This window comes from Peromyscus eremicus, chromosome 8a, assembly GCF_949786415.1.
Source record: "Peromyscus eremicus chromosome 8a, PerEre_H2_v1, whole genome shotgun sequence".
In the NCBI taxonomy this organism is placed as follows: domain Eukaryota; kingdom Metazoa; phylum Chordata; class Mammalia; order Rodentia; family Cricetidae; genus Peromyscus; species Peromyscus eremicus.
In genome coordinates, this window is record NC_081423.1 from 60,844,178 (window position 1) to 60,866,677 (window position 22,500).

The 22,500-nt window shown below is 42.5% G+C and overlaps 1 protein-coding gene across 1 annotated transcript in view; it reads left to right on the top strand.

Annotated features, from left to right (window-relative positions):
- Positions 1-249: 249 nt before the first annotated feature.
- Positions 250-22,500, top strand: part of LOC131917445 (FMR1-interacting protein NUFIP2) — a 27,686-nt gene continuing 5,435 nt past the window's right edge. Inside the window, exons 1-3 of the mRNA XM_059271262.1 lie at positions 250-505; positions 616-1,013; positions 5,811-7,529. Of these exons, the coding sequence (XP_059127245.1) occupies positions 743-1,013; positions 5,811-7,529 (1,990 nt within the window). The 5' untranslated portion in view covers positions 250-505; positions 616-742. The remainder of the gene's footprint in view (positions 506-615; positions 1,014-5,810; positions 7,530-22,500) is intronic.

A 22,500-nucleotide genomic window follows, 5' to 3' on the forward strand; every position in this document is an offset into this window, starting at 1 on the left:
AAACAATGATTTAAGCCCTTTGTGCCCTTTTAGAAAATTACACAGATACCCCATTGTGGAACCCTATAATCCCTCCGTGGAAAGGAAGAGATTAGCATATGAATACAAAGCAAAATGAATCCAGAATACAAAACGATCTATCTGAGTTGTGAAGGTTTTGTGTTCTTAAAAATGAATTTATTTCCTCTTTTGTATCGCCCCTTTCGTGGCCTAAGGGTTAAGGAAACTGAGCTTCCCCCTCTGCTCTGGCTACCCGGAAAAGGATTTTTAAAAAAACCACACACACACACGCCCCGACAGATTCTAGGAGGTGCAAAACCAACAGATGAGATGGCTCCTAGCGCCAGCAATCGTCCGTGGAATCTGCTACACTCGAAATCAGCTTGCTTGCCTGTGAGGCGTGTAGAAAGTGCTGTTCGCTAACTGCGCGGTGAAGGAGAGAAAGCGATAGAAGAGAGAGCCATAATGCTGACGTTGAAGGCCCGGCCCTGTGAGGTTGCATAGGGTAAGTGGCGTTGGCCAGGCGAAGGGGAAGGGAAGAGGATTTGGGCTAGGGGCGGGGCTTGACGCGCAGCGTGGCTCCTGATTGCTGGAGCGCTGCTGCCAATCTTGCAGATCCGCTCGCTTAACCAGTGCGCTGGCGAGACGCGCTCAGATATACTGAGCGAGCGCCGAGCAGCAGTCTCAGATCCTGACGGTGCAGCAGCCCGCAGCCTCAGCCAGGGAGTCCCAGCCGCTTTCAATGGAGGAGAAGCCCGGCCAGCCACAGCCTCAGCACCATCACAGCCACCACCATCCGCACCATCACCCCCAGCAGCAGCCGTCGCACCACCACCACCATTATTACTTCTACAACCACAGCCACAACCACCACCACCACCACCATCACCAGCAGCCTCACCAGTACCTGCAGCATGGAGCCGAGGGCAGCCCCAAGGCCCAGCCCAAGCCGCTGAAACATGAGCAGAAACACACCCTCCAGCAGCACCAGGAAACGCCGAAGAAGAAAACAGGTCTGGGAGGGAGGGCGGTGGGGGAAGGGGACCGGGATGGTGGAGTGGAGGGAGGGGGGGGGGCCGAGGGGATGGGGGTGGGGCTAGATGTGAAAAGCGCGGACCGGGTCGGGGTGTGCGTCCCGCGGGGGCCCGGGGATGCCCCCTTTCCATTCTTCCCGGGCGCGGGCCGCGAGGTGGGGGGTTGCAGCGCCCTCTCCTTTCCCTTCAGCATGGGAGAGGCCCAGGCGGGCCTGCGTGACCTTCCCCGGCCCCCGCCCCGGCTGGAGGCAGACCTGGACGCCCGGCCTTGGGACTCCCAACATTATTATTATTATTTTTCCCCTCTTCTGCGGCCCTGGAGTTGGCCTGAATGCGGGGCGGGGGGGGGGGTGGGTAAGAAGGGATGCAACTCGGCCGCCCTTAAAAAAAAAAATTAAAAAAAAAAATTCCCCCGAGGTGTGTGTAATTCAGGCGGGCCTAGTGAATCCCGGCCCCGGGTGGTGTCGCGAGACCCTCCGGCGGGCGGCGATCGGGCGGGCGGGCGGCGATCGGGCGGGCGCCGGGCTGCGGGCTGAGCTGAGGAAGCCGCCTCCTCCCGCACCCGCCGCCCCGAGCCCACCTGTGGCCTTGGGGTTTGCTGTCTCGGGGGCGGGGGAGGGCGGCCGGCCGGCCGGGACCCCTTCGTCCCTCGGGTCATGTCCACCCCCGAAGGCCCCCCGCCTCGGGGCCGCCGGGCCCCGCTGCCGGCCCGCGAGGCGTCTCCTCCGGAGGCCGGCGCCCCTGGCCCGCTCTCCTCCAGAGCGCCGGCGAGGCTGGAATGTTCTCTCCTCCTCGCGGGGCCGCTTCCTGTCCGCCATGTTGGAAGCCGATTCCTGTCACCGACTCCGGCCGGCGGAGGAGCGGACGGGAGGCGGGGGGAGGGAGGGAGGGTGCCGAAGGCGCACACGGCACGCCGGGACCGGTGGCCCCGGGACGCCCCGGCGGCCGTGGCCGGGTCCTGTCCGTCCCCCCCACCCACACCCACCCCCCGCACTGCGGGCGGCCGGCGCCCCTCCCCCCGCCCCGCGCCGGGTTGTGTAACCCGGTGGCGGCCGCGCGGCCCCGGGCGGGTCCCTGGGGTGAGGGGCGGGGGCGGTTGGGGTGGGGGAGGGAAGCGGCCACGAGGGGAGCGGCCTGCACCGTGGACCCGCGCGCCGGCGGCCGCGTTTCCCGCTCCCGGGTGCGGCGGGAGGCGCGGGCGGCCGGGGCGGGGAGCCGGCCTGGAAGAGGAGCTTGAAGGGGGGGGGGGAAGGAGGCCCGGGCGGCGGCCGCGGCCTTCCCGCGGGCCTTGGAGGGGCGAGGGGGTTCGTTTTGGGTAGAGGCGGTGCCTGAGGCCGGGTGGGGGACCCAGCGGGAACCCGGCTCCCGGGTCACGAGTTTCTCTGCCACAGGAATCTCATCTCCTGCCAGGTTCGCTCACGACTCCGCCTCGGAGGCTTTCACTTAGGCCCTTTTCTTTGTAGCAGGCCCTTTCCTACCCGAAAAAAGGGGGGGGAAACAACCTCTTAAACCTTGTTCCATCCGTTTGCCACGGAAACTTCTGGGCAGGGTTAGTGAGTGCGGGGAGGGATTCCTCAAACACGGGCTTGGAGGGACGAGGGCAGTTTGGGTCCCCTCTTTAACGAACTGAAGTGGCTTGTCCGTGAGGTTGTGGCCATGCCAGTGGACAAGACTTTCGGGGGGTATTCCAGTGAAAGATATTTGGCGCGTTTTAAAACTGATGTCGATCCCCACACTGAATCTTATTTAACATGTTAAACGTAAAGATGTCTTGAGGAAATACTCAAGAACTAAGCATCAACGTCTCTATAATCGCAGATTAAAAGTGTTTATAAACTGAAGAGAAATGGAAGGGAACACTTGGAGAAATGTTAAACTCAGCTTGGCTTTTAATACAAGCAGTTACTGCTGGAAAACTTACGGTAGACAATGTAAGGTTGAAGACAAGCTTGATATCAGATTTTCTTTTGTAAGGTGGTAGGGACTAATGTTACTGTGCAGTAGAAGTGTTTAATTGTAAGGATCTAGTAGAACAGCCTAGAAACTTAGGAATTATGTAACACTGCATTAATTTTGGTTTTCAGAAGGTGAGAAAATATTAAGGTTGTCAAATAATGGTACTTCTTAGATTTAAAATTTATGTTTTATGAAGTTTATGTATTCCCCACAGGACTCATCACTCCATAGAGATGCAGACCCTGAACCTTTGGAAGGGCCACCCTTCAAAATATGGGATGAAGAATAAGGAGGGAAATTGCATTTAGGAAATTTTGAGAGAATATTAACAGTTTGGGGTAATCGGTTTTTCATGTGTGGGTTTGGTCACACAGTGCTGTTGCTTCATTGTGTACAGTGCTAACTAAGAAAAGTAGAATATATTTGGGACATGCTTGTGGGTATTTATGACCTGTTACTCCCAAAGCTTTCAGTAACTGGTTTTCTGAATCCAGAAGAGGGCACAAGAGAAGACCACATGTGTTGAGTGATGGCAGTGGCAGATCCGAAAGCTAGATTTATCAATACTCAAGGTTTGGCTGAGTCCATTTGAAATGGAGTTAGCATGGCAGCCCTAAATAATAAAAGTTCTAGGAATTCTGTAATTTTCTGTAATAACTAGTCTTCACATTGTTCTTAAGTATTTAAGCTTTAAAAGATGCCTTTCATACTTTGTGCATACCAAGGCCACAGGGGAAAAGTATTATAAACTTAAATGCAAAAAAAAAACCCAAAAACTTTTGTCATTAAAACAAGTATAGTGGGCTGTATTGTTTTGTAAACTGAGGATTGAACCTCAGTATGCTAGGCAGGAGTTGTCTACCACTCAGCTACATACAGACTCAGCCCTTATAGTATAAGTTGTAGTCCTGGTGTCTCACACTCCTGTAGCTGGAGTTAGTGTGGGCCACCATTTCTACCTGAGCTGGACAGGATTGCAGGGATGCACCATTATGCCTGGCTCAACTTTCTGCTTTTTGTTTTTTAAGACAGGGTTTCTCTGCAACTCTGGCCTGGAACTCACTCTGTAGACCAGGCTGGTCTAGAACTCAGGGAGCCTGCCACTGCCTCTGCCTCTTGAGTGCTGGGATTAAGAATGTGCATTATCACTGCCCAGCAGCTTTCTGCATTTTTTTTTTAAGAAAATTTTATAGGAAAAATACCACATAATGGACTTGTCTCTTGTTTCATAGTTAGACTCTTTCTATGAGGGGGAAAAATAATTTGAGACAGAGTCTTAATATGTAGTTCCGATTGGCCTGGAATTCATTTATATAGAATAGTCTGGCTTCAAACTCACAGATTGCCCTGCTTCTGCCTTCTCAGTGCTGGGATTGGAGGTATGGCCATCACATCTCTGTGAAAGCTTTTATTTGGAACTGGAGACAGCTTAGTGGTAGAGCACCTGCTAGGAATGCTCAGCCCTCGGCAGCACAGGAAATCTGTCTGTCACAGGTTTTTAAAAAATGAAAAATAGTACTTTTAACACTGGAAAGTAAGAATTTATTTTTTTTCTAACCACTAAGGGTTAAGCTTTGGACTTCAAACATGCCAGCCAGGAAGTTAAGAACTTCTATAAAGTGTATTTTCTGATACAAGGTGGTAGTGGCACTTGGGAGGCAGAGGCAGGGGAAATCTCTTGAGTGAGCTGTAGCAGGGCCAGGGCTACAGAGAAACGCTTTGTTTAAAACAAAACCAAAAAAGTATTTTCTGTAGTTACTAAGATTACTCATAGAATTGAGAGGATTTCCCAAAGGACTTCCGAGGTTATAAAGCAATTGATGGCTAATCACCATTTTACTAGTAAGTAGGAGTTGTGACCCAGTAGATCATTTGTAATCTTTAGACTTAACTGTAAACAGTGAAGTCTTTACATTCACATACTTGACAGCTTTAAAAAATTAGATTCCTTTGTAGTTTTGTGAGCAAGCAAGTTTTCCATGAGGATAGAAAGCTGAGAACTCTAGACAGACCAGAGTTTAGATTTCTAGTTCTGCCACTTTGTGACCTGGGTATTGTTTTATCTCTCTAGGTCTTTTTAACCCCGGTATAAGAAAACAATTCTTAAGGGTTAGAAACATTGGTACATATTTTTGTTTAATGTGTTGTGATATGTCCTGATCTCAAAGTCCACAGGGCTTATAGCTTTGTTAGGTCCGTTGGCAACTAGCCACTTACGTATAGTCTTCAATCCTCCCTCTCCCCCTGCCCCCTGTTAAAGATTGAATTCAGTGGTCATACATGCTAGGCAAAGGTCACAGCCTTAATTTTTTTCCTTTTACAGTTTACTGTATCTGAACAAAAACCCAGAGGGTAGCACTGGTCTTACCTAACTGTGTTTGAGACAAGGTTCTACCAGGGTGGCTTCAAACATGGCAGTCATCTTGCCTCTGTTTTCAGTGTGCTGGAATTGTATTGCATTTAATTAATTGTAAGGAAATTTTTATAACAGCCTCATGGCCATAATATGTAGGTTTATTCTGTTTAGATAATCTAGAGGAATATTATGGCATGCTGCTTGAGAGGTCCTGTTCTTCCTAGTTAGTTCTGGCTACTGGTTCAGTAGATGGACCTGATGTGAATTGTGTCCTAATTCTGCCTCTGCCTAGCAGTGAAATGTTATAATCTATAAAATGGGGCTGACAAGATTCTTTTCATAGAAATGGGAAGTAATAAACCTTACAGAATAGTATCTGGCCTTCAATAAACAGTTTTCAAGTCTTCAGTACTACTATGATTTAAATTTTTGTTTTTGTTTTTGTTTTTGTTCTCCTTCTGTAGGCTATGGTGAAGTAAATGGTAATGCCGGAGAGAGAGAGATATCTTTAAAGAGCCTCAGTTCTGATGAAGCTACTAACCCTATTTCTAGGGTCCTCAATGGCAACCAGCAAGTTGTAGACACTAGCCTGAAGCAGACTGTAAAGACCAGCACCTTTGGAAAAGCAGGAATTAAAACCAAGAATTTTATTCAGAAAAACAGTATGGACAAAAAGAATGGGAAGTCTTATGAAAATAAATCTGGAGAGAACCAGGCTATAGATAAGACCGACACTGTAGCAATTCCAAATGGCGTTATAACAAATAATTCAGGCTATATCACTAATGGTTATATGGGCAAAGGAGCAGATAATGATGGTAGTGGATCTGAGAGTGGATATACCACTCCTAAAAAAAGGAAAGCTAGGCGCAATAGTGCCAAGGGTTGTGAAAACCTTAATTTAGTGCAGGACAAAATAATGCAGGAGACTAGTGTCCCAGCATTAAAACAGGGACTTGAAAGTTTAAAGCCTGACTACAGTGAACAAAAGGGAACTCGAGCAGATAGTTCGAAGCCTGTTTGGAAGTATGAAACTGGACCTGGAGGAACAAGTCGTGGAAAACCTGCTGTGGGTGACATACTTCGTAAAAGCTCAGATGTTAAACCTGGTTTGAACAACAAAAAATTTGATGATCGGCCTAAAGGAAAGCATGCCTCAGCTGCTGCCTCCAAAGAGGACTCATGGACCTTGTTTAAACCACCCCCAGTTTTTCCAGTGGACAATAGCAGTGCTAAAATAGTTCCTAAAATAAGTTATGCAAGCAAAGTTAAGGAAAACCTCAACAAAACTGTACAGAACTCTTCGGTGTCACCATCCTCATCTTCATCCTCTTCATTATCTACTGGGGAAACTCAGACCCAACCTTCAAGCCGACTATCCCAGGTCCCCATGTCAGCTCTGAAATCTGTTACTTCTGCCAACTTTTCTAATGGGCCTGTTTTAGCAGGAACTGATGGAAATATGTATCCATCAGTGGGTCAGCCACTGCTAACTACTGCTGCTAATACTTTAACACCCATCTCTACTGGGACTGATTCAGTTCTTCAGGACATGAGTCTGACTTCAGCAGCTGTTGAACAAATTAAGTCTAGCCTTTTTATCTACCCTTCAAATATGCAAACGGTGCTGTTAAGCACTGCACAAGTAGATCTGCCCTCTCAGACAGATCAGCAAAACCTGGGGGATATCTTCCAGAATCAATGGGGTTTATCATTTATAAATGAGCCCAGTGCTGGCCCAGAGACTGTTATTGGAAAGTCATCAGATCATAAAGTGATGGAAGTGACATTTCAAGGAGAATATCCTGCCACTTTGGTTTCACAGGGTGCTGAAATAATTCCCTCAGGAACTGAGCATCCTGTGTTTCCCAAGGCTTATGAGCTGGAAAAACGGACTAGTCCTCAAGTTCTGGGTAACATTCTAAAACCCGGGACTACTGAGAGTGGAGCCTTATCCTTGGAACCCAGTCATATAGGTGACCTGCAAAAAGCAGACACCAGTAGTCAAGGTGCTTTAGTGTTTCTCTCAAAGGACTACGAAATAGAAAATCAAAATCCTCTGGCCTCTCCTACGAACACTTTGTTAGGCTCCGCCAAAGAACAGAGATACCAGAGAGGCCTAGAAAGGAATGATAGCTGGGGTTCTTTTGACCTGAGGGCTGCTATTGTATATCACACTAAAGGTAACATTTCTTTTTCAAAGATTCTGATGGGCTAATTTTGTCTTTGTATATATACATATACTAGTATATTTGAGATTCTAGATTATGAATGACTGAAATAATTAGTATGAATTTCTTGATTCAAGGTCTTTGGAAACAATGTAGTTTTAGAGGAATGTAGTTTTCCAACATAAAATGAATTTTGTAGACAAGGGCCTTAAGTTTTCATCCCCTATGTCCCAGGTGCTGCTGGGATTGCAGGTCTATGCTGCCAAGTATGCCTTCCCCTCTACTGATTAAATCTCAGCACCTGGAGGCAGAGGCACGCAAATCTGAGTTTGAGGACAGCCTGGTCTACAGAGCCAAGTTCCAGGACAGTCAGAACTACATAGAGAAACTTCTGTCTTGAAAAAACAGGAAAACAAAACAAACTCTTAGGCCTAGGAGATGGGCAAAGACAACTGTTTTCAAGCCTTATGACCTGAATTTGATCCATGCTTCCCAAATGGTGGAAAGAGAACTGACTCCTGCAAGTTGTCTTTTGACCCTCCACATTTGTGCCATGGCAGATCCCTCCACCTTCAAAATAAACTTAAAATTTTTTGGGGGTGGAGATAGACAGGGTTTCCTGAAACTCAGTCTGTAGACCAGGCTGGCCTGGAACTCAACAGAGATCAGATCCACTTGCTTCTCTGCCTTCCCAGTGCTGGGATTAAAGGCATGTTGCCGCCACCACCCAGCAAATTTGCTTCCTTCTATCTTTACTTCTTTTGGCCTAAGTCTCTGGACTTCCATTCATAACTCCCTAACCATTCTTCACAAAAGAGGTGGAATAATCTTAACTTATAAATTCACAGGCTGCAGATGTAACTTGCTGGTGGATTGCTTCCTGATGTTAGTCTGGTTCTGTGTTGTGATAAAACACTGACCTTTTAAATCAACTTGGGAAGAAAAAAAAGGTGGGTGTTTATTTGGTCTACAGGTTACCAAACATAACTGAGAGAAGCCAGGGCAGGAGTTCAAGACGGGAACCTAGAAGCAGGAACTAGAGCAGAGACCAGTGCTGCTAACTGGCTTGCTCCCCATGGCTTGCTTAGTTACCTTTCTTATATATCCCAGGACCACCTGCCTAAGGATGGTACCACTCACAGTATACAAGGCCCTCCTACATTAATTGGCAGTCAAGAAAATGCCCACCAATGCTTCACAGGCCAATTTAATGGAGGCAATTCCTCAATTGAGAATTTCTCCCAGGTGCATCTAGGTTTGTATCAAGTTGAATAAGAAATATAATCAACACACCTAGCATCTGAAAGCCTGGTTCAACTCCTAATACCACCAAATTTTTATTTATCTACTTACTCATAAATCATGGCATTCCTTTCCAAATTCCTTTCAACTACTATATTACAACCATTCTCTGTAATTGTAAGTCCTTTGCATAAATCACAAAACAGTGCAATCTATAACTCCAGCTTCAGGGGATCTGATGACCTCTTCTAGCCTCTGCAAGTACTGTACTCACGTGCACATTTTCATGCCCTGCCTCATGCATTTTATATAATTAAAAAGAAAATGGGCGAAAAAGAATAGCCAGGTGGTGGTGGTGCACGCCTTTAATCCCAGCACTTAGGAGGCAGAGGTAGTCAGATCTCTTGAGTTCAAGGCCAGCCTGGTCTACAGAGTTGCAAGACAGCTAAGGTCCCCTCCTCCCACCAAAGAAAAGGGGAGAAATTTTATTCTATGTAGCCCTGGCTGTCCTGGAACTAGTTATGTAGAGTAGGCTAGCCTTGAACTCAACGGCCTGCCTCTGCCTTCTGAGCACTAGGATTAAGGGTGTATGCTAATTTTTTATTAAATACTGCTTTATTTAGGTAGGAATCTGTAGGAATGAGGGAGCCTATCAGTTTGTAGGGGTGAAGGAATTACCACGTTTTAGTGTGAACCATTGCCTTAGAAAAGAATAACAAAGCTGTGTATGACTTCTTTGGAAGATGAATTTATGTATTTGAATATTTAACCTGCTAGTGTGTCTGTGCAACACACTAGTGCCTAGAGCCTAGGGTGTCAGATCCTCTTAGAATTGAACTTGGGTCCTCTGCAAGAGGAAGAGGTGCTCCTAATTGCTGAGCCATCTCTCCAGCTAGCCTCTTTTTTTTTTTTTTTTTTAACTATTTTATGTGTATTAGTGTTTTGCCTGCATGTCTCTGTTGAGGGTGTTGGATCCTGTAGAACTGGGGTTACAGACAGTTGTGAGCTGCCATGTGGGTGGGTACTGGGAATCGAACTGAGGTCCTATGAAAGGACAAGAGTTCTTAACTCTTAAGCCATCTCTCCAGTACCCCTTTTAAATTGAAAAAAACTTAAAATTTCATATGTGAATACATCATTTTCCCCTCATTCCTGTGTTCCTTCTCAGACTTATCCTGTGTCCTCCTCCCCAAATTGGCTGCCTCTTTTTTTTTTTTTTTTTTTTTTTTTTTGGTTTTTTGCGACAGGGTTTCTCTGTGTAGCTTTGTGCCTTTCCTGGATCTCGCTCTGTAGACCAGGCTGGCCTCGAACTCACAGAGATCCGCCTGGCTCTGCCTCCCGAGTGCTGGGATTAAAGGCGTCCGCCACCACCGCCCGGCTGGCTACCTCTTTTAGTTAGTGTTTTTTACATGTATACACATGCACACATGTATGTAAGAATACAGCTTGCTGAGTTCATCTAATGTTTAAATTTTCATTTAGGGCTGTCTGCTTGGGATTAGGGCGCTTATCCTAGAAAAGACTGATTTTTCCCTCTCAGTGTCTATTATTTTCCTGAAGCTCTTCATCCAGGTTTAGAGCATTGGTGAGCTTTTCCCTACTAGTTTGCCTTTCTTGATCTGCAAAATGAAAGACATGCACTTTATAAACATGTAGATTTTTTTATATTTATTTCCCCTTTGTTAAAAAAAAAAAAAGGCAATAGGAAGCTGGGTGTGATGGCACACCTTTAATCCTGTCTCAAAACACTAAAAGGCATGGGGGTGGGGAGGGCTTTGGGATTGATTAGTTTTTTGTGTGTTTTTGTTTTTTAGTTTTTATTTAAAGATGTACACCACCATGCCTAGCCATTTGTAGTTTTAGAAGTAGGAATCTTGACAGGTAAAGATTATTTTGACTTACTCTCCAAATCTCTTTGGAAATAAAAGTTTAGAAGCTGAAAGTAGAGCAAAAGAGAAATGCTTATTAAGTCTCTTACGGTGTGTTTAATTATATATGTTAAATTCTGCCAAGGTAGTTGGGTAGTTTTGGTGTCATTTTCTGTGTCATCTGCTCTCCAGGGTCTATTATAGAAAACCAGTGTCTTGTAGTTTGTGATAATTATGTGAGCCTAAGAAGACATTGTTTCCTGCAACTTCCAAAAAGCAGTGAGATGATGTTCCCCTTAGGTAGTTAGTTGGTAGTTTTATGTATGTTGTGTTTATCTCTTAGGTCCAAGGATTTCATATTGCCCAGATTATTAGCCTTGCCAAAAAAATCTTTTTTTTTTTTTTTTTTTTTGTATTTTGTTTGTTTTTGTAGTGGTGCTGGAGTTCAAACCCAGATCTTGTACATGCTAGGTGGCATACTACCATTGAGCTCTATCTTCAGTCATAATTGTTTTTGAGACAAGATCTCACTATGTTGACCAGGCTAGCCTCACAGAGCCTCTGCCACATGCTGGGATTTAAAGGCATGTGAACTCTCTAAGGGCTGAGTGCTGAGCCATCTGTCCAGCTGGTTTTTTGTTGTTTTTTTTTTAAGACAATATTTCTCTATATTACTGGCTATCCCGGAACTTACTTTTTGACCAGGCTGACCTTAGAGATCCACCTGCCTCTACCTTCTGACCTAGGATTTAAGGCATGTGCCACTACTCCCAGCTTTGTGGGGTCTGTGTGTCTGTGTGTCTCCGTGTCTCCGTCGGTTTTGTTTTTGTGAGACAGGCTTTCTTTGTATATCCTTGGCTATCCTGGAACTCACTCTGTAGACCAGGCTGGACTCAAACTCGAGATCCTCCTCCCTTTGCCTCCCTAATGCTGAGTGCTGGGATTATGGCATGGGCCACCATCACTGGCCTCTTTTTTTAAATGTAGAATTGATTTAGGTAAACTAAATGCCATTTTACATGGTTGCAGTTATATTGAATTTAGTAAAGTTCATCAGCTTGAATTTTGCAGTTGAGCTTTAATAAAATTGATCAAACAGATGTTTCCCCCTAAACAGAAAAGAACTGAGCAGATAATAGTTCATTTAGGTTCCAGGAGGGCAAATTCTTTGATGTCTTCTTACTAAATATTGGTTGGTTCAGTAGTAGTTTACTAGCCTACTGATTTTTCTGTTTGAATCTGTTTTGAATCAGTATTTTGAAAGTAAGGAGTTGCAGAGGGCTGTGAGCTGTCCTGTGTGAGTGCTGGTAACCAAGCTACAGCCCTCTGGAAGAGCAGCAAGTGGTGACCACTGAGCCACCTCTCCATCTTCAGTCTTCTACTATTTTTTATTTTTTTAAACTTTTAAAGGGAGTTTATCTTTCAATCATTTGAGCTTAACTAGACTATCAAGAGTACTTGTATTTTATATATAGTGTTAGTGTTCTGGTCCTTTCAGTGTTAAGTAATAATTTAATTTTAAATTAGGCTTGGAATTGGAAGTTCTATGCATTTCTCTAGCTTCAAAAATAGGCCATTTAGCCGAGTGTCGGTGGCACACACTTTTTTTTTTTTTTAAAGATTTATTTATTTATTTTGTATACAGCATGTATGACCAGAAGAGGGCACCAGATCTCATTACAGGTGGTTGTGAGCCACCATGTGGTTGCTGGGAATTGAACTCAGGACCTCTGGAAGAGCAGTCAGTGCTCTAAACCTCTGAGCCATCTCTCCAGCCCTGGCGCACACTTTTAATCCCAGCACTCAGGAGGCAGAGCCAGACAGATCTCGTGAGTTCGAGGCCAGCCAGGTCTACAGAGCGAGATCCAAGACAGGCACCTTTAAAACCACATGGATAAACCCTGTCTCAAAAACCAAAGGGGGGGGGGGCATTTAATACAATTTAATTTATAAGTATTAGGAAAGTGTGTTATGTCATTTTAATAGGAGTGATACATTTTAGGTTTAACATTACTTGCAGTCTCAGAAGTACTACTGATTTTTTTAAAAAAATGTAAATGTTCAGTGCATTTAAAGGTACAGAATGATTTAAGACCAATCTGGTCTACAGAGGGAGTTTCAGGGCAGCCAGAGTGTTGCACAGAGAAACCTTTAGGAGAAAAAAAAGATACAAAATGACTACATTAAAGCATAAAATCTAGTTTTGGCATTCTCTTAGCTATTCATGCGTATGTATTGTGTTACGAACTTTGCTTAAGAAATGACCATTAGCACATTGTGGATCACTCCTTTAATCTTAACACTCTCCCAGCGTGGTCTACATGGTAAGTTCCAGGACAGGGAGGGCTATAGAGACCCTATCTCAAAAAAAAAAAAAAAAATATTGAAATCCCAATTTGGGCTGAGTGGTGGTTGTGTACACCTTTAATCCCAGTACCCGGAGGCAGAGGCAGGCAGATCTGAGTTCTGAGGTTAGCCTGGTCTACAGAGAGAGATCTGGGACAACCAAGGCCACACAGAAAAACCCTGTCTTGAAAAAACCAAAAAAAAAAGAAAACCCAGTTTGATTGATGTATGCCTATAATCCCAGTACTTGGCAGGAGAGGCAAGATCAGGAGTTTCATTAGAGTTCAAGACTGCCTTGGGATATACAAAATTCTATTTGAAAAAGACAGAAAAATAAGACTTGGTTGGATATAGAACTCAGTGGTAGAGTGCTTGCTTAACATGCATGGTAAGGCCCTCCATTCCCTAGTACCACAAATTTTTATCTTTGTGTGCTACTGTATGTAGAGCAGTGTCAACTATTTCAGGTGATGTGTAGGTCCTTTTTGTTTATGTCATGATAAAGGAATGATAATGCCTTTTCTGGAGTTTTTGTTTTTGAGACAAAATCTTACAGGGTACACTAGGCTAACATAAATTCACTTGCCTCTATATGTATCACGATTCCTGGCCCAGCTCAAGTCTTTTAAGCATTAAATCCTGAGGTGTCACCTTGTTTTAACTATGGTAGAATCAAATCAATCTTTTTTTTCTCTCTTTGCTCCTCTAACTATGGTAGAATCAAATCAATCTTTTTTTTCTCTCTTTGCTCCTCTCTGTTATGGGGACTGAAATCAGGACCATAAATGTGCTAGGAAGGTAAAGGCTTCATTCCATTTAAAGCTGGGTGTGTGTGTGTCACATTTCTCCATCCTTCTGTGTCTGTGATGGACATTTGGATTGCTTCTACACTAGTTATTGTAAGTGGTATTACCCTGAGCATCAAGACCCTGCTTCCAATTCTTGATTTTTATTTATTTATTTTTTTGTGGGGAATACTGTATTATTTTCAAAACCAGTTTTACCTTGTACTACCAAGAATATACATGAGGGTTTGGGTTGCTCTACATCTTGGTCACTTAATAGTTTCTGTTTAATAGTAGCCATCCCATTGTGTATGAGGGATGGGTAGTATCTTGTATGTAATTTATACTTTTCTGATTAATAATTTAGCATCTTTTCATGTGCTTATATCTATTGAGAAATTTCTAAGTACTTGGCATAGTTTTGTGCCTTCTTTTTTTGTTTTGTTTTTTCTTTTCAGGGTTTCTCTCTGTAGCTTTGGCTGTCTTAGAACTTGCTCTGTGGACCAGGCTGGCCTCAGACTTAGAAAGATCCACCTGTTTCTGCCTGGAGTGCAGGGATGAAGGGCATGCACTACCACACCCGGATCCCATAATTTTCCTTTTTTTTTTTTTTTTTTTTAAAGTTAAAAAGAGGGGGGCTGGAGAGATGGCTCAGAGGTTAAAAGCACCAGCTGCTCTTCCAGAGGTCCTGAGTTCAATTCCCAGCACCCACATGGTGGCTCACAACCATCTGTAATGAAATCTGCCACCTTCTTCTATGTACATAATAAATAAATACATCTTAAAAAAAAAAAAAAAGAGGAAGGACTGGGTATATATAACTCAGTGAAGGAACAGTTGTCTCATAAGTGTTAAGATCAATATTCAAACCTCAGTGCCACAAAACAATTCAGATGATAATAAATTTTACCTAGCATACTTAGTGGCAAGATAAATGAATTAGAATTTATACTTAGTGGTTGGAATAAGTGAGACAACTTGAAAGTTATCCATCAGATAAAATCAGTAAATTTAGCCAGGCGTTGGTGGCGCATGCCTTTAATCCCAGCACTCGGGAGGCAGAGGCATGCGGATCTCTGAGTTTGAGGCCAGCCTGATCTGCAAAGCGAGTTCCAGGAGAGGCGTAAAGCTACACAGGGAAACCTTGTCTAGAAAAAAAAAAAAAAAAAAAAATCAGTAAATTTAAAAAAATTATGCAAGGAAAGCCTAGTGGGAGTAGGTCTCAGAGATCAGGCTCAGGTCTTTAGATTTGACAGCAAATGTCTTTACCTTCTTAAGTTTTCTTAATAGCCCAATGATTAAATATTTTAATGTGTTATAAATTACAGTGCAAATACAATGTTAAAGTAATAACACTACAGATGGCTTCTAAGAGCTGCGTGTCAGCTAGTTTAGAGTAACAGTTATGATCTATTTTTAAACTTATTTTTATTTTATGTGCATTGGTGTTTTGCTTGCATGTATGTCTGTGAGAGTGTCAGATTTGGAGTTACAGACAGTTGTGTGCTACCATGTGACTGCTGGGATTTGAACCTGGGCCCTCTGGAAAACAGTCAGTGCTTTTTAAACTGTTGAGCCATCTCTCCAGCCCCGGTTTTGATCTTTTAATCACCTGAAGCTAATGTCTTTTATGGAGAAACTACTAGTATAAAAATATACTTCAGACAACTAGAGACTATTAAGTCAATTTGTGACAGGTTATTAGCATAGACATTTTGGTCTACAGTTTCAGGTTTGGTCTTGCAAAAAAGAAAATACATATTTTATACACACACACCCCTCACGTGCCTGCACAGGCTCATTGTCTGCCTCAATTAGAAACTATAGGTCTAGCTGGACGGTGGTGGCGCACACCTTTAATCCCAGCATAAAGAGAGGCAGGTGGGTCTCTGTGAGTTCCAGGACAGCCAGAGCTACACAGAGAAACCCTGGACCCTGTCTCAAAAACAACAAAAAAAACTGTAGGTCTAAAATCTTGGCTTGATCTCACACACACACACACACACACACACACACACACACTTTGCCACAGTTTTCTGTATTATTAAGGAGTATAGCACTAATTTGGAAATGTATTTTTTCTTTTTCCCTTATGAAATACCTACCATAGACTATAAAGTACTTAGGCTTATTTATGAGGATTACTTTGACAAGATGAATCCTTTCCCTTGAAAATACTTAGGTGTAGAGGCTAGGGATATATTCCAGTTCATAGAGTACTTGCCTAGCAGTAGCACATAAAATGTGTATTGGTGGTATTTAGGAGGTAGAAGAGGAGAATAAAGAATTCAGGGTCGGGCTGGAGAGATGGCTCAGTGGTTAAGAGCACCTACTGCTCTTCCAGAGGTCCTGAGTTCAATTCCCAGCAACCACATGGTGGCTCACAACCACTTGTAATGAGATCTGGTGCCCTCTTCTGGCCTGCAGGGACACATGCAGGCAGAATACTATATACATAATAAATAAAATAAACCTTTAAAAAAAAAAAGAATTCAGTTTGAGGCCAGTGTGAATACATGAGACTCTAAAAACATTTAGGTGAGGGAGAAAAACACAGTTATCTATGGTAAGATTTTAAATGTGAGAAGGAGACTAAAATAGGGAATTTCAGTAGAGATAAGAGGATTTCCAGTATAGAAAGTATAGAAAAGAATAAGTACAGCTTGTATTTCATGGAACATATAAATTGAATTTTGATGGATGGGTTACTTTTATTTTCCTTTTTTGCGTGGAGACAGGGTCTCACTATGTTGCCTTGAACTACTTAGATCAGCTGGCCTGAAATTCATATCCACCTGGTGGTGGTCTTAAATTTTTATTTAATTTTTAGGGGTGAGTGTGTGTGTGTATATGTACACGTGTGTACGTGTGTACTTGGGGGTTTATGTGCTTATACGAACTTGTGTAGGCCAGAAGATGACATCAGATTCTTGGGAACTGGATTGCAGTTGTGAGCTGCTATGTGGGTGCTGGGAATTGAACTTGGGTTATCTAGAACAGCCAGTGCTTAAGCTGTTCAGCTGTTACATTTATTCATTTATTTATTGGTTTTTCAATACAGGGTTTCTCTGTGTAGCTTTGGTGCCTGTTCTGGATCTCGCTCTGTAGACCAGGCTGGCCTTGAACTCACAGAGATCACCTGCCTCTGCCTTCTGAGTGCTGGGATTAAAGGCATGGGCCATCACTGCTTGGCTACTTTTGTTTTTTTTTAGTATATGTGCTGCTGATGCAAGCACTACTTTTGTTTTTTTAATGTGCATGTAATTACTGACTTATGTATTTTTGGGAAATTACCAATTCCAGACCAGCAGTTTACACTCAAACTAGTTTTAAGAACTGGGGCCAGGACCTAGGAAAATCTCCACAATATGTGATAAAATAATAAATGCAATGAGAGAATCTATGAACTGGGTTGGGTGTGGAAGTGCTGTAATCTCAGTGTTCTGGAAGTGGGGATAGAATATCCACTTCAAGGCAAGCCCAGGCTATATATGGTAGGACTGTCTTAAACAAATAATGCAGACAGAAAGGAGGGCCTGGTACTACAGGCCTGTAATTCTAGCTAATTGAGAGGCTGAAGCAGTGGCTTGCAAACTCTAGGCCTATCTAGGTAGCTTCGTAAGAATGTATCTACTAACAAAAGGACTAGGGATATAGCTTGCCTAATAAACACAAAAGAAGACTAGGTTTAATGCCCAGTACATGAAAAAGAATAAAATAATAAGAACAGTGGGGAAGTGCCTAAATAAGGGCATCAAGTGGCCAGATTTTACTAAGTAAAAATTATTAGTATTCACTTTAATTGTAGAATATGATTAGCACCACGATTTATAGTAAATGCCTGTAATCCCAGTACTTGGGAGATAGAGGTAGGGGTTCAAAGTCATTTTACATGATGGCAAGTTAGAGACCAGGCTACATGTCTCAAAACATCAGAGAAAATGGATAGATAATGGCCTCTGTCTAATAGCAAAAACACAGATAAGGCCCACTCAGATTTTGGCTTCTAAATAAATAGTCCATTCACTCTTACGATGAAAGAACAAGACTCCCTAGAGAAATGATTGAGAAAGGGGAGTATCTCATTCAAAAAAAGAAGCAGCTGCTCAAAGCATGATGGTTACATGCTCAAAGTCACAGGATAGGTCTAAAGAGATGGCTCAGTGAAGAGCATGCAGTTTGAGGCACCCATGCCTGAGATCTTGAGGATTTGCACTCAAGCACACTCTCCAGATGTACATATAATTTAAAATATTTTAAAAAGCCACAGGGTGCTCAGCTGGTTTTGTTATTGATAACTCCCAATTACTTTGTTATTGAGATTAATCCACGGAGTCTATTTAGTGATCAAAGGAATTTATTTGGGGGTTAACAGAACAGAGGAATTTCTTGCAGGATCCTGGAAGGGTGAGGCATGATCCAGTGCAGTTCTCTGGCGAGCTCTGCCCTTGTCCACACCAGCATCCAAAACCACAAGGTAGCAAAGCCAAGAGAGTGCCATACCTGGTGGACATGGCCTAGGGTCATGTACCTCAAGGTCCTAGGCAGGTGTACCAGCTACCTGCTACCTTACTAGTGGTGGTGCTTTGGGGCATGGCTCAAACAACCACCCACTACACTTTGTATTCGTGTTAAGAGAACAAATGAGGGGCTGGAGAGATGGCTCAAAGGTTAAGAGCATCAGCTACTCTTCCAGAGGTCCTGAGTTCAATTCCCAGCAACCACATGGTAGTTCACAACCATCCGTAATGAGATCTGGTGCCCTCTTCTGGCCTGCAGGCATACATGCAGGCTGAACACTATACATAATAAATAAACCTTAAAAAACAAAACAAAACAAATGAATATCCTAGCATTTATAAATAGATTGAAACACTTCTTTTAGTTGAACTCAGATGTTAAGTTTGTTGTGTTCAACTAGATTAATATGGCACTAGTTTGTAGATAAATTTAGAATTTATTTTTCTGGGAACTTAAGTGGAAGGAAGATAGAGAATATACTAGGCAGAAAACCAGGTTGTTGGTGGTGGTACATGCCTTTAATCCCAGCGCTTAGGAGGCAGAGGTAGGTGGAACTCATGAGTTTGAGGCTAGCCTAGTCTTCTGAGTGAGTAGAACAAAAAATAGCTCAGGCAGAGAAATACAAAGAGGTCTTTTGTATTTGTAATCATGTGGATGACGAAACTATTCGAAAATTGTAGATTGGGGAGGGTACATAAGGGTACTAATATTAACTCTTTTCTACAGAATTTGGAAATTGAGTATAAGGAGAGAAGGTTGTGGTTGGTTTATAAAATTGACTTGGGCCGGGCAGTGGTGGCGCACGCCTTTAATCCCAGCACTCGGGAGGCAGAGCCAGGCGGATCTCCGTGAGTTCGAGGCCAGCCTGGGCTACCAAGTGAGTTCCAGGAGAGGCGCAAAGCTACACAGAGAAACCCTGTCTCGAAAAACCAAAAAAAAAAAAAAAAAAAAAAAAAAAAAATTGACTTGGGATTGATTCAGACGGATTGTTTTACATTCAAAGCGAGTCTGAACTTTGTTAGTTCCAGACCAGCCTGGGCTTTAGAGGTAAACCCTGTGTACAGTAAACAAACACTCCAGGAGGTAAAAGCAGGATCTTTTGAGTTCAAGAACAGCTTGGATATAACAACTTACAGGTCAGTTAGGGCTACATAATTAAACCCTGCCTTATTTATTTATTTATTTTGGTTTTTAGGGACAGGGTTTCTCTATGTAGTTTTTGGTGCCTGTCCTGGAACTCATATTCTGTAGACTAGGCTGGCCTCAAACTCACAGAGATCCACCTGGCTCTGCCTCCCGAGTGCTGGGATTAAAGGCCTGTGCCACCACCGCTTGGCTATTTTAATGTTAAAAAATAAACGGCAGACTTTTTACTATGAACGCTCAGCCAGTAGCTTAGGCTTGTTACTAACTAGGTCTTACTTTAATTAACCCATTTTTCTCAATCTACTTTTTGTCTTGTGACTTTATTATCTTTACTCTGTACTGCCCATGCTGCTTCCTCTTTTGTCTGGCTGGCAACTTCCTTCCCAGTGTTCTCTGCCCCGAAAATTCATGCCTAGCTATTGGCTGTTTAGCTCTTTATTAAACCAATCATAATGACATCTTCACACAGTGTAAAGGAATATTCCGCATTTGTCTTTTTAAATAACATTTTTTGTTCTTAATGTTTTTGTTTGTTTGCTTTTGAGGCAGGATCTCACTAGTCATGGCCCTGGCTGTCTTGGAACTTGCTACATAGACCAGGCTGGCCTTGAACTTAGAGAGCTATTCCTGCCCCTGCCTCATGAGTTCTGGGATTATTTCAAAATGGACACAGAAAACAAACATCATTCACCTTAAGCAGAAGTTCAACGAAGCAGTATTACAGACCGTCTAAAATGAACTGTAATGTATATAATACAGTACTGTAAAAATTTGGTAGCCATCTCTTGGGAGTCAGAATTATGTAGGGCTTATATATGGGTTTAGCTCAGTGATAGGAAACCAAGGCTTTTTTTTCCCCCCTAGTCTCTAGCACCGAAAGGAGCAGGGAATATACTCACTGAGTAATGTTAGCAATAGGATCCTCCACCTCTGACCTCATTTCATTGCTCAAGGGTCAGCTTTATACAATTTATATGTTCCCAATAAATCCAAATATTAAAATGTTCTCCTTTGCATATGTTAATATCTATTTAAAATTCCATGAATGCCTCTGACATATTTATAGGAATCTCACATAAGCCTCCAAATTTGACAGATTTTTAAAATAGTACTTTGGCTTTATCCTTTAATTGGATCCTATATTTGGAAAAGTTTTGTACTTTTCTCTATAGTAGAGAAATGTGAGAAAAGATACAGTAAATAATTAACAGTGTAAGAACCCCAATGACTTGTCTGTTTAAAATCTTTATTGGCTGCTTGATTTCTCATATGCTTTACTGGCATAGTGATAATAAATTTACAGTAGTATTGGTTTGAGTGGTCACTTAGAAAAAATTTACAGAAATTGGAGTTTCCTTTTGTGAGACAGGGTCTTACTATGTAGCAGTGGCTGAAGTATATTCATAGAAAAAAATGAAAATAACTTGCACTCGTTTCTGTTGTGTATGTGTAGGTGATCTAGATAATTATGTTTATTTTGTTTGTAGTTTCAAATTGGTATATAAAAATCTCTTAAAAAAAAAAAAAACAGTTGTAGTGGGGCAGTGGTGGCGCATGCTTATAATTCCAGCCATTGGGAGGCAGAGATAGGTGGAGCTCTGAGTTCAAGACCAGCCTGGTCTACAGAGTGAGTTCCAGGACAGCCAGGGCTACATAGAGAAACTCTGTCTCGAAAAAAATCAAAAAGAAAGAAAAATAGTTGTGCTGAATTCATATTTTTTCCCTTAGTTCAACCAAGATAAGCTTATCATTGGTTATATTAAAATAAGTCATGTGAGATTCAGAGACCAAAGATAACAGCTTTAAAAGAAACCATTTCTTTTCTGATACTAGAAATAATTTTGGAGTGATGAGTATGATCTCCATCAGTAGATAACAGTTCCTTTACTGATATCTTCTCTTTGATCAGATTATTATAGTTCTATTCTCTTGTTAGTCCTCCAAGGAGAAGGAAATTTTTGTCATTATCTTTGGTATCAATAAAATTGACTTGGGTCATCTTTTTTTTTTTTTTTTTTTTTTTTGGTGGTGGTGGTGAGGTATTGAAGACAGGTCTTGCTGTGTACTTAGGCTGGCCTCGTATTGTTACCCTTTGCCTAAATCATGCCTGGATATGTAGTTTCTTGCTTCTCCAGATATCTGCCCAGGGGCTTGAAGGCCATAAACATACAGCTAAATTCAAACACATATAATACAACATTTAATATCTTGCTAATAGCTGGTCCTGGTGATACACACCTTTTATTCCATAACCCTGGAGGTTCAAGGCCCGCCTGGTTTGCATAGTGAATTCCAGGACATCCAGGGATACACAATGGCCTTGTCCCCCTGCTTCCCTACAAAAAATTAGAATGACTTTGATTGTATCTTTGATTTTGTGGGGAGAGTGTAGTATATAATTCTCAGCCTCTGTATATTTATTTGCAGTAAACTTATAACTTTAGATCTGTATACTTAGTTTCTTCTAGTTTTGGGGGGAGGTATTTTTGTACCCTAATGAGTCCTATTTAAACAGATTATGCTTAATACATAATGAAACTAGTTAGATCAAGTTCTGTAGTGCAAAATAATCTTTTTTTTTTTTTGTCTCTGTATGTGCATAAGAAAAGTACTATCTTGTTTTTGTGATGGTTCATTCCTTTTTCTGAATAGTTTGGCTACATTTCTATTTTCAGGGACTAATTCTCAGGACAAATACTATAATTTTGTAGTATAAGCTATGTATTGTCTTACTCATTTAGATGTAAAGCATTCATTGAAAAGCACTGCAAAGATGGTTCTCACTGCCTTCTCTGTCACTGTGGTTTAGACATATACATGCCCTTGTAAGATGTCAAACAAAGTAATCACACAACAAGTTTTACAGAAATTGGAACAAATGATGATTGTGTTAACAAATGGGATGTGAATTGGCATTTTGGCCTATGGACTTCAGTGTGGTTTAAGGGTCAGGACTACTTTTCTAGATGTTTAAAAATGTTCTGTTGAGGAGACGTGAGCATTATGCTGAGGAGTAGGCTGCCCAGTAAGTACTTGGGTAAAAACAATGAAGTGAGAAATAATATTTAATATATG